This window comes from Callithrix jacchus, chromosome 8, assembly GCF_049354715.1.
Source record: "Callithrix jacchus isolate 240 chromosome 8, calJac240_pri, whole genome shotgun sequence".
NCBI lineage: Eukaryota > Metazoa > Chordata > Mammalia > Primates > Cebidae > Callithrix > Callithrix jacchus.
In genome coordinates this window covers 22,203,451-22,218,440 of record NC_133509.1, presented here as the reverse complement: position 1 = coordinate 22,218,440, position 14,990 = coordinate 22,203,451, and the positions used below count along the sequence as shown (strand labels likewise).

Below are 14,990 nucleotides of genomic sequence, written 5' to 3'. Positions count from 1 at the left end.
TGGTAGCTGAGGCCCTTGCCCTTCAGGTTACAGGCATCTGGGTCCTCGTCTAGATCCTCATATGCCATCCAGAGACCCAACCCTAGGGACAATTCCTCCCAGCTGGTAGCAGTGAGTCAATCCTGGTACTCACCCCACCAAAAGCTCTGAAATGAGGAGGCCTGTGGGTGAGGGTAAGACTCTTCAGGAGAAGGTTCTCAGTGGCAAGAAAGGTTTGAGCTGTGCCTTAGGGAAGCCAGAGGGTAGGTGACAGGCCCCCTCACAAAGCCTGCCAGGGAACACAGGAGAAACACAGGTGTAGTGGTGGGAATGTTCTGGAAGACAGCAGGCAGCCTCCCACTCACTGATGGGACCGAGTGAGGTCAGGTCCACACGACAGAAGCTGGATTCCACACACGATGCACTTTGTTTCTTGTTTTAGAGACAGGGTCTTGCTCTGTTGCCCGGGCTGGAGTGCAGTGGTGCAGTCATAGCTCACTGCAGCCTTGACCTCCTGGGTTCATGCGGTCCTCCCACCTCAGCCTCCTGAGTACCTGGGACTACAGGCGCATGCCACCATGCCCAATTTTATTATCTGTAGAGACAGGGTCTTGCTATGTTGTGCAGGCTGCTCTCAAGTGATGTTTCCACCTCAGCCTCCCAAAACACGGATACTGGGACAAGCCAGTGCTCCTGGTTCTGCTGCTGCATTTTGGCTGCCTTGGTGCACAGGAAGCAAGAGCTGGGGGACAGAATCTGCTCCTGGACCTTTCCCAGGTCTGCACCCAGACTGACCCCTGGGCTGCAGGAGGCAGGTGTGGAGAGAATGCAGCAAGCAGAACCAGCCAGCCAGTGATGGAGACCCAGGCTGGGACTAGGAGCCACACTCCCCTTGGGGACAAGGGACAGTCCACGCAGACATCACTGGTGCTTTGGGCAAAGGCAGCTGCACAAATGAACAGAAGGGGCCCTGATGGAGAGTAGGAACGGGCCTGGACTACTCAGACCTGCCTCTGTGACAGGTCGGTCCCAGCCTTCCAGTCAGACCCCTGAGAAGAAAGCTCATTCAGCCAGGGAGTGGGAGGCGTGGCCTGCAGGATCCCTGGAGTCTGTAGCCCCTCCCACCCATGTAAGCTCCAGAAAAAAAGATGCAGAAACAGCAGGTGTGCCTCCCAGCTGCCGGCTGCTTCCTGGTGTGGCCTCAGGAATCCCGGACGAGTCAAGATGGGGCTGCCAGCAGCTGGGAGCAGGGGGCAAGTGGGTCCCCAGGGTGGATGCCAGGCAGGGACATGCAAGTGTGGGGAGTGCTGGGTCCTCAGGGCTGAACCCCTTCTGTCCAGGGGGTCTTGGTGAGAGAGGCCTGCTGCTGAGCTCAGCCCGAGCAGTCAGGGCCTGGCGACAAGTAGCCTCTCTGCTTGTGAAGACAGTTCAGGGGTCGTTATCCCTCTGCCCAGGCTCAAGCATCCAGGCTGTGGAAGGGCCAGCATTCAGAAAGAAGGGCACTGTGGGTGTGGGCTCCCCGGAAGTCAGGGGCCTTGGTGGACAGAGCCCCCTATGACGGTGAAAGCCCTGTTCTCACTCCACGGCAATGCTGTGAGAACTGTAGAGATTTGGGGTGTGGTCCCTCTCCACCCCCACCCTTGGGACACTCTGGGTTAATTAAGTGCTGACTTTGGTCTCGTCTTCCCCACACGCTCCTTGGGGCCTGCTGGGTCCCCACCCTCAACCCCAGGAGTCCCTCTCCTGGTCCTCAGCCCATGCAATACCCTTTGCCCTGGAGACTTCTTGAGGCTGCCACCTGGGACTCTCAGGAGTCTGTGGGAGAGGTGAGGGCTCCATGGAGCCCACAGAGAACTCTTAGGGGTGTGGGAGTGACCTTATGTCCTGTCGGTAGGAGGTGGACAGCCCAGGACACACTCCCTCAAGGGAGGTTGCTCCTCCATTCAAGACAGTGGCCATGGCCGGGCGCGGTGGCTCAAGCCTGTAATCCCAGCACTTTGGGAGGCTGAGGCGGGCGGATCACGAGGTCAAGGGATCGAGACCATTCTGGTCAACATGGTGAAACCCCGTCTCTACTAAAAATACAAAAAATTAGCTGGGCACGGTGGCGCGTGCCCGTAATCCCAGCTACTCAGGAGGCTGAGGCAGAATTGTCTGAACCCAGGAGGCGGAGGTTTTGGTGAGCCGAGATCACGCCATTGCACTCCAGCCTGGGTAACAAGAGCGAAACTCCATCGCAAAAATAAAAGACAGTGGCCAAAATATAGGTGATGTGTGTCAGGCAAGCAGCAGGGCCACAGGTGTGCAGCGAGAGAGCGAGGGAGGAGAAGGGGGAGGGAAGAGGAAGGATCTAAGGAAAGAAAGCGCCTACTCCAGTCATGCGCTGGCCATGAGACGGACTGACAGAGCTGATGAGGCACCCATGTCTGCCCAGGGCCTGGGGGAGCCCCGGATTCAGAAACTCCTCCACTGCAATTCTTCCATCCCTGTAGGGGTAGCCTCACATGATCCCTCGTGGCTCACGCCCCCATTCCTCAGGTTATGGGACTGAGTTTACGGGTTGCTCGATTTCTAGTCAGGCTTCTCAGCCCCACCTGGGGATTTCCCCGCACGACTCATCAAGACTCTGCATGCTCGGTTCTGTCCACCCAGACCCCACTTTGCACATGACTTCCTAATTGTCTTCAAGGTCCAGTTTAGGAACCTCTTCTGGGTCCCAAGGACCCTCTTCCAGGTTGACACTGCAGTGGCCAATGTGTTGTGCTTACCTGTTCCCTCCACAGCCCAGGACTCTTCCTAGGCCAGTATGAACAGTATAAGGGGACAATGGCAGCTGCCACTCCAAATCCCAGCCTAGTGTCAGGCCAGGCTGCTACAGGAGGGATGGCGCAGCTGGGCCCCACCACCAGGATGCCACACAAGTCTATCATGACCCAATGGACTGGCCCCAGGCCCAGGTGGAGGGGGAAGACTGGCCCAGGAAGCTACCTTAGCTGCCCTGAGAACAAGCCTTTGAGGAAATCGAGCCCAGCTGGGGTAGGGTCTCTGAGAGTGGGCCCAGGAAACCACCCGCCACTCACCCAAGCTGATGACACTGAGCCGCATGGTCACCAGCAATGGGGAGGTTGGGAGTTCCACACAGACGGTGAAGGGCATGCTTAGCCCTGGGAGAGGGGCATGTGCTGGGGCCTAGTGACCAGCATTTCTCAACAGGCAGTAAGCCACCGACCCACCACCACCAGGACCCATGGGGTCCCAGGAGGGAGAGCTTTCCCGGAGCAAGTATGCATGGGAGAGGGGCCCACAGAGCCAGAGCTAGCCGCTTGCTGGAGCAAGTGCTCAGCACCTTCTGGACTGGGAGCAGGGAGAGCAGCCTGAGAGCAGCGGGTAGGTACATAGTGACGAACATGAAAGCCACCACCCCACACACAGCCAGGCCCCACTTCCGAACACAAGCCAGGTGCTTTAATGGCTGCCTTGAAGGCCCAGAGGCTCATCAACATCCCTTAAATAAGATCCAGAGCTTGCCAGCCTCTGGCTCAACTCAGTCCTCTGAAGGCAGGTGGCTGCCAGTGGGCCTGGCTGATGGGTTCTGGCTTGGGGAGCAGCAGGGTCCTCAGTCCAGACGATCAGTGGCCTTCTGAGCCTGAGCTGCCACTCAGCCTGCCTGCACCAGTCCCCGAACCCCAGCAGCTGCTTCGCTTCTAGAAAAACGCAAGTTTCCTGGGAGAATGCCTGGGGTGGGGGAGGCACTTCAGGGAAGCACTGACATCGATTCAGGACAGGCCTGGGGCCTCCTGGGGTGGCAGTGGCAGCCCCAGAACAAGGACACCAGCTCCAGGCTGCATCCCTGCACCATCACTGGGGATTGGGAGTGGGCAGTGCAGGCTCCCTCAGGGAGCTCCAGGCTGGAGGACTGGGGCCAACCCAACCCCAGGTGCTGGGGGAGACTCCTGAAGGTGTGAGTCACATCCACTGCATAAGGCACCACTCTTCGACAGCCAGGTCCTAGGACACATGAAGACTTTCTATAGGAAGGTTCTCTGGCTCCGATTCTCTGCCATCCCAGGGAGGAAGCAGAGACCAACCCGTGACGGAGTACGTGTCAGGCAGCATCCCCACGACAACCCTGTGAGGTAGGTGGCGTTGTCCCATTTTCCACGTGGGGAATGAGGGCTCAACAGAGCCCTCTGCTGTGTGACGTGTCTTGCCCAGGTCACGCAGCAAGAACACGAGCCGGGTTTCAAGCCCAGGCCTGTCGGGCTCCAGAGCCCATGTGTGTGTTCTCCAGGGAGAAACAGGAAGGAGTCCTTCCAATAAAGACCCTCACATGAAAAGCTCAGGGGCTCTCAGCCCACCCTGGGTGGGCCCCAGGGTCAGAGCTGGACCCCATCCAGGAGAGCAGCCATGGCCCCAGCATCCACTCCTGGCCCAGGCAGCTGGGCAGGCAGAAGGAAGGCTGGAGAGTGACCGCCGTACACATGGCACTGGCAACCAGCGCTACAGGTGAGGGTTCTGGCTGTCCAGCAGCTGTGGGTGGGGCGAAGGCCGGTCTGGTCTTGAGGCCTTGTGGCCCCAGGTAGGCAGGGCCAGCCCATTGAGCCAGGTGGTCTCCAGCAGACTGCGGAAGCGGGCCTTCAGCGTGCGGCCAGGTGGGCTGGTGCTGGCAGCAGGGGTAGCGGAGGCACCACAGGACTCTTTCCCAGCAGCTGCCTCTGCTTTCTCTGGGCCAGGGCTTGGTGGCTTCCTCCCTGGCTTCCTGACCTTGGGGGCCGGTGACTTCCGAGCCAGGGCAAGTTTCTCTGGCTCATATCTGGCCACAGTGGGCTCTGAGGGGGACACAGCTCCAGCCTCAGTGTCAAAGTCACCTGCAAAATGAACACATAGTCAGGCTGCAGACCCCGTACCCTCAGGTCCCACCTCCTGGCCTCCAGAGCCCCCCCATACAGTGCTTCTGCTCTGCCCCACATCAGGCTGGCATCACACCCCTTCCCCTCATGTGCCTACTGGCCAGACCATCCAAGCCAAAAAGATGGGCTTCTCCGCAGGTGACCCCAGAGCTCTATCTGATGCAGGCACTGCTCAGGAGAGGCTGTTTGGGTACAAGGATGAAAGGAAAGGGGCTCAGCAGGTCAGGAACCATTGGTGTGACCCAATACCCACTGTCCAGATGGGAACAGAGGGCCCTGCCATACATAAGACCGCCATCATCTTTATGCCAGCCCCAGAGCCAGAACCCAAGCCCCAGCCCAGGCCCAGGCAGGGACTGCCCTAAAAGCCACGCTGGGGAGCGCAGGAACCCGGAAGAAAGGCAGGCCAGAATCACTGTCTAGGGGCACACACAGAAAGGAGCCCCCAAGGATGGGGGGAGGGAGTGAGAACAGGGGCAACACTATTCAGCCAGAGGCAGGAAGCCTGGTCCCAGTCACTTCCTTCCCAGGCCCCCGACTCTTGCAAGCTCCACTCAGAGCAGGCGGGGACTGTGTGGAACCCAGACTCCACTGCCCACTAGGCAGCCCAGAAGACAAGGACCTGACCCTCTTTGGACCCCAGACAGCCCAACTGTATGGGGAGAGGACTGAGCTGGGCAGCCCAGCCCTGAGTGATGCCTGACCCTCACACTCAGTGGTAACAGAACGCCTAAGCCTGGATTTCTTTTGCATCCCAGTAAGGCATCTGCTCCAATTCTGTAAAGTTCAGGGATCAGGGATGCTGGTCAGCCAGGCTGCTGATCAGCATCTGCATCTCACTGCCTCAGGCCCTTCTCCATCCTGACCAGGTAAGGGCCAGAGCAAGGCTGCTGCTATGGGGATGGAACTAGGAGGAACAGATTCTACAGGAAGAGGCGGATGGGAGAGGGTGGCGGTGGAGGCCACAGGGAGAGTAGAACTAGAGGGGGCCTCAGGCCGTGATGCCAGGTGTACTGACGCAGGAGGGACAATGGCGGAATCCCGTCGGTCCCATCATCAGATCCCTAGCTGAAGAAGTGTGATCATACATGCCACGGGACACTTCGTAGTTGTGTGATCCTCCAGGACATTAAAAATACAAGCTGGAGAATAGTAGACACAAGACGTCGAGTAGAGGAAAAACAGACCACAAAACGACGCAGCCTATGGGCACTTTTGTGCCGTCAGGGCTGAGGACTGCAGAACCGCTCGGTCAGAAAGGCACCTGTGACCCTCAGGAGATCTCACGCATGAGGAGCTTTGTGAACAGGGGTGCCCTTCAATGACGTGGAAAAGACTGAGGGTGGCGACTGAGGAAGGCTCAGGAGTATGATTTGGGATAAGTTCAGTGTGGGAAGAGACCCGGTGCAGAAGACCAGCAAGCAGTGGGTTATTTGGGGCGAAAGCTCAGAAATTGGGAGGCCAGGCTAGACTCAGGGAAATGATCTCAGCTAGAAAACAGGGTCTAACCAGAGCACCGGGAACACCACACCCAAGATGGAGACGGCACAGGCAGAGGAGGGACCCAGGAAGGTGCAGCACCAGGGGAGGCCGAGTTTCCATGGGGACAGAGCAGCTGGCACTTTCAGGGGACTAGAAAGGAGGCTGTGAAGGTGCTCACTAACAGTCTGGAGGGTCAATGAGCGGGGGTACCTAGAGCCCACCCGAGAGCCCCCTGCCCAGGCAGGAGTCCCTGGAATCACTCAGCCCCAGCTGTGACCACTCACACAGCACACACACCTGTCACTTGCTCACACCGCTCCGGTGGCCACTGGGGCGGCCCCATGCTCACCCAGCTGGCGGCGTACACAGTCACGCCACTGCAGGCCGAGAAGGTCAGGGTAAATGTCGGGCAGTTGGCGCAGTGCCAGCAGCTTCAGCATGCGTGAGGTACAGCCCGGTAGGGCGAGCTCCCGTAGTGCCCGCTCCTCCGACAGCGTCGTGGGCCGCAGCTCCACACGATGCTCCTGCAGCACATGGTCCACAGAAGCAGGTGGCAGCCGAGGGAAGAGCCGCTCCTTCACCAGGTGGATGGGCACGAAGATGGCGCCAGCTCGCACCACGTGGGGGAAGGGGCACCGGTGGGTGCGATCGAAACACTGCAGCTGGGAAAGCAGCTTAGCCAGCAGCCCCTGCACACCCTGGCAGTCCTGCCACGCAGCCTGGCCCCAGGGCCCAGCCGTCTCTAGCCACTCTCGAAGCTTCTCTGGAGGAGAGTGGGCCACTGAGCCTGAAATAGCATCACACAGCGATGTGTGTAGTCCTGTAAAGTGCTGCTCCGGGGAGTCCTCTGCTGCGGAAGTAGATGCCGGAGCAGGGCCTGGAGCAGGGGCAGGGGCAGGGGCAGAGGCAGAGGAGGCCACAGCTGCGGCTGGAGGGCTGGGCAGTGCCAGGCTGAAGCAGGTCAGGGACAAGGGCTGCTGAGCGAGAATCTGCAGTCCAATGGGCCCAGATGTGGGGGTGGGCACAGGCTGTGCAGGAGCAGGAGCTGAGGTGGGCATGGACGGGACCACAGCTGCAGGCAAAGGTGCCGGACGGAGGATCTTGAACTTCCGGAACATGAAGGCCACAGAGCTGTGGAAGTTGGTGCTTGGCATGGCATCTGTGGTCACTGGCACCCCAGACAAGCCTAGTGCTTCTGTGTCTACCTTTTTCAGGCCTGGCAGATCTGATGCCATGATGCCCACATCTGGCACGTCCCCAGCTGCAGTGAGCTTGGCATGCTCCACAGGACTGGGAGCCTTGACAGGGGAGGCCTCTGTTGTGGGCCTCCTCATACTCAAGTCCAGGGCTACGTCCTCCTTAAGAAAGCCCCTTAAGGGCTTACTCCCTGAGGGGTCCTCCTGGGCGGGCAGGGACCCCCTGCAGCCTTTGTCCTGGCTTTCATCGGTGGCTAGGGCTGAGTCAGGCTCGTCTGTGGCAGGGTCAGGCTCAGCTATGGCCTCAGGTGCATCCAGATAGTCACGGTAGGGGGCCAGGCTGAAGACGTTGTCAATAACAGGCATTGGTGGAGAGCTGGGTGGCCTCGTACCATCCTTCTGTGGAAGAGACTGGCACTCCCGGGCACAGGGGGGCAGTGCTGGCGGGGTATGAGGAACTGGACTGTCTCTGATGACGATGGGCGGCCCAGAGTGCTCACTGAGCTGAGCCTGGAGCTGCTCTTTCCTGCAGCTGGGCAGCCAGGTCTTCTCTTCTACTTCCTGTGCAGGCCTCACAGGTTCCGAGCAGGGCTGGCTGGCTGGGGAAGGCTGGCATGCCCTCTGGAAGGCACCAGGCTGTGGCAGAGCCTGCACATTGTTCTGGGAAGGTGGCGTCCCTCCAAGCCCAGGGGATGCTCCATAGAGAGAGAGATCATCCCGGGCATAAGGAAAACCCAGTGTTTGGGGGGCAAAGTCCAGTGGGCACCGTGGAGCAAGAGGCAGCTCCAGCTTGAGGCCTGGTGAGGGTGCTGGGTGGGGGGCAGAGGGGTAGGGATAAGTGTCCAGCGCCACCGGGGGAATGTACGGTGCCTGGGCTGCCTGCTGCCTCAAGTAGGGGCCACCCAGCCCACCAGCCTGGTACCCGGTCCCTTTGTGGCCCCCCAGAGGCTGCAGTGGGAGTGCTGGGCTGTAGCTGCCCTGCTTCTCTGGGTGGTGACAGGCTGGAGGGCAAGGCGGGGCCTGTGGAGGGTGGGGTGGTAGGTAGTGGGTGGGCCCAGTATCCTGACAGGGTGGCCCCAGGGGTTTGGCCAGCTGGGTCCAAGGATTGGAGGGCCCCTCGGACACTGCTTGCTTGGAGTTCCTAGGGTAAGGACCTGTGTACCTGGAGGCCAGGAAGCCCGTGCTGTGGATGGCCTGATACTTCTCCAGGAAGGGCTGGCAGGGAGAGAAGCTCCCTGAGGAGTCTTTGCTGGATCCCCCAGCTGGCACCCCCCGCAAGAAGGTGCCATCCAGGGTCTGGCCCTTGCTAGGAGCTGGGGCCAGAGAGCAGGGTGGGTCAGCCGAGGGTACCAGGGGCCCAGTCACCAGAGTCCAGTCAACATCCAGTGGCCTCTTCACCGCTCCTTCCCCCAGGCAGGTGGAGAGCCCATAGCACAGAGGGTTGCGGTAGACAGGTTTGGGCACTGCCAGCGGCGGGCCTGGGTAGGAGTGGGCCTGGGGACTGAAGGGCAGGAGCTCAGCAGAGCTGGAGTCCCGCATCTTCTCAGCGCCTTCTGCTGGTGAATGGTAGAACAGGCAGCTGGTCAGCAGGTTGTCCGCCCGGAGTGGGGGTCCTGCCATCCCCGTAGAGTACAAGGGTGGGTAAGGGGTCCAGGATGCCAGCTGTTCAGACTCAGCCTTGGGAGCACCCCCCATGGAGCAGGAGAAGTAGGACCCCTTGTAGCTGCAGGGGACCTGGCTGCCATCAGAGGGGGGCAGGCTGTGCTCGGGCACCAAGTCTGTCTCTAAGCGGGGCAGCTTGCCATATATCACAGGCCCCAGAGTTCCCAGTGGTCGCTTCTCTGCCATCACTGTGAAGGCTTCGAGCCCTCCTGGGCCCCTGCTACTCAACTTCTGACCTGGGATAGAGGGAGAGAGGCAAGGGCTGTCAGGAAAACAGGCTACAGGCAAGCGGCAAAAGGCTGCTCCCATAGGCTCACTGCCACACCCAAAAACCTGCCCCTTAATTGATGCTCTGTTAAGACTGAGTGCATGATTCACATGACAGGGGTTTTCAATTCCTAGGTATACTTTTTTGAGACACAGTCGCCGGGCGTGGTGGCTCAAGCCTGTAATCCTAGCACTTTGGGAGGCCAAGGTGGGTGGATCACCTGAGGTCAGGAGTTCAAGACCAGCCTGGCCAACATGATGAAACCCCATCTTAAAAAAAAAGAGAGAGACAGGGTCTCACTCTGTTGCCTGGGCTGGAGTGCAATGACATGAACTTGGCTCACTGCTGTCTCAACCTCCTGGGCTCAAGTCATGTCCCAAGGAGCTGGGACCACAGGCACCTGCTACCATGCCGGGCTAATTTTAGTATTTTTTTGTAGAAACAGGGTCTTACTATGTTGCCCTGACTGATCTTGAACTTCTGAACTCAAGAGATCCTCCCGCCTTGGCCTCCCAAAGTGCTGAGATCACAGGCATGAAACACCCATCACACCTGATCCCAACCCATCACACCTGATCCCAACCCATCACACCTGATTTTAAGCTGCAGAACCATTTATTTAATGAACTATTCTACACAGACCACCCCCCACCCCAATACTCCAGGGGCCCCTTCTGTTGGATTTTCCTACATACAACTCCCAAGACCCTCTCCTTCTTAGGGTTTCACAATTTGTAGGCGCACTGGGTCTGAGGGTCACTTGGCGTACCCTACCCCCGCCCCTTCTTGGAAGCAGATCTCCTGCCTCCCACCACGGGGTTCTATTTCAAGATGCCATAGTGATGCCCACTGCAGCCAAAACATGGAATCTGAGTATTGTCTACAAATTCACAGATTTCTTGTGACACTCCTATGACCTGCTCATCTTGTCAAAAATGGCAGAGCTGGGCCTCCAGCCCAGATCCCTAGGCCCAAAGCCAACGCAGAGATCCTGGACTTGGCTCTAGAGGGCAGTCCCTTAGGAGAAGTAACAGGGAACACAGTCAGTACAAGCCACACCCCTCCCACTAGCTCCTCCCCCTCTGCAGGAGTCAGGGCAGCCCAGCAGATGGTGGTGTAGCACCAGCAGAAAGGTCCCAGAGCAAGAGGAGCCTGGCTCCACCCACAGCCCCCAAGCTGCAGATGGCCAATTCCAATCCAAGGCACACAGGGGGTGGAGGGACAAGACAGCACCAGGGGCATGTGTGTACTAAGTCCACGAAGGCAGCTGGGTGTGGTGGCTCACGACTGTAATCCCAGCACTTTGGAAGGCCGAGGTGGGCAGATCATTTGAGGTCAGGAGTTCAAGACCAGCCTGACCCATCTCTACTAAAAATCCAAAATATTAGCCAGGCATGGTGGTGCACGCCTGTAATCTCAGCCATGCAGGAGGCTGAGGCAGGAGAACTGCTTGAACTCAGGAGGCAGAGGTTGCAACGAGCCAAGACTGCGCTACTGCACTTCCAGCCTGGGCGACAGAGCAAGACTCCATCTCAGAAAAAGAAAAAGAAAAGAAAAAAGAAAGTCCAGGGAGGGAGGCCCCAGGGGCCACAGAGTGCTAGTTGGCCACTACTCCCATTGTATTGATGGAAAAACTGTGCTGAAGAAAGACAAAACTCTAAGGCAAGACCAAGGAAGGATGGGGATTGTCCTCCGGGCAACAGATGCCCAGTGACCCATGAGGGGGTCATCTGCTGGGGCCACGCTGACCTGCCTCTACCTCCCCCAGCCAGCATCCTGCTCCCAGAAACTCAGTGGCTTACAAAGGGTCAGCCAGCTCAATCTTGCTACAATTAGGGCAGTGTCACAGGTTTCGGTGACCAGCAAGAAAGGACCATCCCTCTCCTTGCTTCTGGCTGGAGCCAATGACAGCCACAGGCTGAGCTAGACCAGCACATTCTGGGGCTAGGAAAGGCAAGGCTAGTGTGGGGGCCAGTGCCTATGCCCACCAAGGCAGACTCAGAAAGCTGGTTCAGCTCCTGGACAGAACCCCACACCTCAGGCCAGCCTACAGAAGACATGGAGAGGCCGTTAGGACACAGGTGACAGTACCAACAGCAGTGGCCTATGAGAGAAACCTGCTATCCAGGGGTGCAAGCCCCCTTTCTCACTCCACAGCAATGCTGTGAGAAGTAATTGTAGGGTTTTGGGGTGGGGACCCTCCCCACTCCCACCCTTGGGACACTCAGGGTTAATTAAGTGCTGACTTTGGTCTTCCCACATGCTCCTTGGGGCCTGCTGGATCCCCACCCCCAACCACAGGAGTCCCTCTCTCCTGGGCCTCAGCTCATGCAATACCCTTTGCCCTGGAGACTTCTTGAGGCCCCCACCCGGGACCCAGCCAGTAAACAGGAGGCCACCTGGGACCCTCGGGAGTCTTTGTGGGAGGGTGTGGGCTCCATGGAGCCCACAGAGAACTCTTAGGGGTGTGGGAGTGACCTTTGTCCTGCCAGTAGGAAGTGGAGAGCCCAGGATTCACTCCCTCAAGGGAGCCTGCTCCTCCATTCAAAACAGTTGCCAAAATGTAGATGCCTCCTTCCCTGACCCATACTGAGGCAACCAGGCTCTCGGACAGGGCACGTGCCCAGGGAGCAGGCTCAGGTCATCCTGGAAAAGCAGCTCTGTTGATCCTCCCTGCCAAGCTCCAACCTCACTCGGCACCCAGGCCAGGGTCCCGGAGAAGAGCCCACCACCGCAGCACCACCCCTGCCTTTGGCAATGGAAAAGGAACAGCTTTGTGTCTCCGTTCCCGCTTTCACCTTCCAGGGACCTCGGGATGGCCGATGGGAAAGACCAGGAAGAGGTCGATTCCTGCCCAGTTGTGGCCAGCATCTGGATGCTCCCGGAGGGCTGGATGGGGCCTCTGCGAGTGTTCTTCCACCTCCCACCTTCCCTACCTGAGTCTCGGAGCTTTCCAGACGCTACAACCCAACCTGGGGCAGCCCGAAGTCTCCAGTGGAGGGGAAGGTGAACGGACCGTCTCTATCCCCTATCTCCTAACCCCCCTCAGCCTGACTCTGGTGCCTGGGGCCCACGGCCGACTTGGCTCTGAGGCTGCCGCGGCACCCGTACTGGCGGGCTTCCGGGTGTCCCCAAGCCCCTCCCGGCGGCGCTGAGAAGCACGTGCATCCAGCAGGCTGACACACAGGCCGCCGCCACGCATGCAAACCCGCGCCTGCACGTCCATGCATGGCCCACATCTGCACACACGCCATTCCAGAACTGCGCTCTCCCCTCGCTCGGGCCCCGGCACACGTGTGCACGCAGGAAAGCCCGTGCACCCAGCCAGCCCCACAGCGACGCCCGCAGACCGGCGGGAGGTCCCGGAGCAGGGGCGGCCTAGCCGCGGGGTCCGGGCGGCCTCCGCCTCAGGGCGATCCCGCCAGCCTGGGCTGTGGCCAGAGGGTGAGTCAAGAGGAGGCAAGGAAACCACAGGGCCGTCCCATCCCAGCAGGGCGCGTCCAGGGCCCCGCGGCGCCTGAGCGCCCGCCACCCCAGGCCCAGCCCTCCAGTCACCCCCTTGTCCCCGCCCCCTACAACATCCCCTTCCCCCCAACACGATCCGCTTCCCCCCCCGCCCAGCAATCCACTAGAGCCGGGCCTTGCAGGAGGCCCGCGAGCTCGGCCCGAGCCCCTTCTCGCTAGATTAGGCGTCTGGCCTCAGCCGGAGCCCCAGGGCGAGAGCAGGCCCCTGGAGCCTCGAAGTCCGGGGAAAGTCGGAGCAGCGGCGCCACCCCTGCCCCGCAGCCCGCCAGAGGGGGCCAGCGGCAGCCAGAAGCCGCCGCACCTCGGCCCAGGAGCGGCATGCTCAGTCCCCGGGCCGACCGGTAGGGGCGCCCTGGGGCAGCGTCACCTACCCCTTCCCCACACGCGCCGCCCGCAAACTCGGCCCAAGTTTCCGCGCCCGCTGAGCGGGCTAGCTCCTACCTGCAGAGCGCCAGACCTCCCGCCGTCGCTACCCCAGGCCGCCTCCGCGTCCGCATCCTCCAACGTCGCTCAGGCTGCGGGTCCTAGTCCGGCCGGGCCCTGCGCGGGAAGTCGCGGCGAGCACCAAGCCCGGAGCTACCCACCTCGCTGCTGTTCGCGCCGCCGCCGGGCGCCGTCTGCGGTCCCTGGCGGGGCGGGCTGGGGGCGGGGAGGGGGCGGGGCGGCTCGCGGGGTGGGGGAAGAGCCCGGCCCCGCCTCTGGGAGCCTGCGGTAGCCGAGCGCCCGCGTGGGACCAGCTAGCTCGCCGGGAGCCGGCCGCGGGCGCCGTGCGCCGCTGGTACCCGCCACGCTCCACGAACTAGTGCCCGGCGGGCCCGTCGCGCGCCCTCAGTCACTCCGTTAGATCGTTCATTCACTGCCACTATCTAGCGATGCGACCTTGCTCCTGCCACTTGACCTCGCTGAGCTTCAGTTTCCTCATTTGCAAAAGTGGAATTCTGTCTTCCTCATAGTGGTGGCAGTGTAAGCGTGGAAAAGGGTGTTTGCAAATATGTGGCACACAATAGGTGCCGGCACTCCCCTATCCAGCACTAGTTGTATTAGGGCCCTGGAGAAGGACTCTGATCTGTTCCCTCACTTCGGTGTAGTCAATGGGGACAATTTCCAGACAAATGTATTTCAACTCCTGCTAGAGCAGGGCGACTGTCAGGAAGCAGCGATCTCTCCATCCCTGGAAGGGCTGGGAATGAGAGTGCTGGGAGACTTGCAAAGTAAGTGAGGCTGCCTCCGTGAGGCAGACCTGCGTGAAGCCTGTGAGGCCGGTAGGGTGACGCACGCTCAGCCAGGAATGGTGTGTGGCGAAGAGAGGCTGGAGGGGTGGAAGGGGTGCCTCTCCCTCGGCCATCCGACTGTGGATGAGAGCCCTTCAGTGCTGCTACCTGATCTGAAGAAATCTGGTTCCTCGAAGTTCCTGGGCTGCCCGACGACTGGGAACAGGTGTGCGCAGTGGGAGAGAGGAAGGCAGGTGGCCATGCCAAAGGTCAGTCAGTTCAGGAAGCAAAACTACCCCTCAGATCCCAAAGGTAGGTTCTCCCTGAGTCAGAGCAGAACAGGCCCGAGGCCGCAGGTTCCAAGAGTCACCAAGCAGCTGGAGCAGCTGGAGCTGAGGAGGAGGGGCTGGGCACTGCAGGTAGGAAGAGGAAGTGAGGTCACCTGGGGGAGGGGGAAGAGTGTCACTTCATTTAGAGCTGAAAGACCTTGAAATAGCCTGGAGGCCAGGCGCAGTGGCTGACGCCTGTAATCCCAGCACTTTGGGAGGCCGAGGCAGGTGGATCACGAGGTCAGGAGATCGAGACCATCCTGGATAACACAGTGAAACTGTCTCCACTAAAAATACAAAAAATTAGCCGGACGTTGTGGCAAGCACCTGTAGTCCCAGCAAGCTACTCGGGAGGCAAAGGCAAGAGAATCGCTTAAACCCAGAAGGCGGTGGTTGCAGTGAGCCGAGATCACACCACTGCACTCCAG

At 60.0% G+C, this 14,990-nt stretch overlaps 1 protein-coding gene across 3 annotated transcripts; it reads right to left on the bottom strand.

Moving 5' to 3' along the window:
• Nucleotides 1-3,422: 3,422 nt before the first annotated feature.
• C8H15orf39 (chromosome 8 C15orf39 homolog) lies at nt 3,423-14,633 on the bottom strand. 3 transcript variants are annotated; one of them, XM_078333722.1, is made up of 3 exons: nt 14,402-14,633; nt 6,721-9,465; nt 3,423-4,847 (listed from the first exon to the last, which is right to left on the bottom strand). In XM_078333722.1, the coding sequence occupies exons 1-3, from the start codon at nt 14,493-14,495 to the stop codon at nt 4,480-4,482; spliced, it is 3,207 nt and encodes a 1,068-aa protein (XP_078189848.1). In that variant the 5' UTR covers nt 14,496-14,633; the 3' UTR covers nt 3,423-4,479. The 3 variants fall into 3 exon arrangements, with proteins under 3 accessions (XP_078189848.1, XP_035117706.2, XP_078189849.1); XM_035261815.3 differs by lacking the exon at nt 14,402-14,633 and adding an exon at nt 13,464-13,641; XM_078333723.1 differs by lacking the exon at nt 14,402-14,633 and adding an exon at nt 12,434-12,609.
• Between the last annotated feature and the right edge of the window lie 357 nt (nt 14,634-14,990).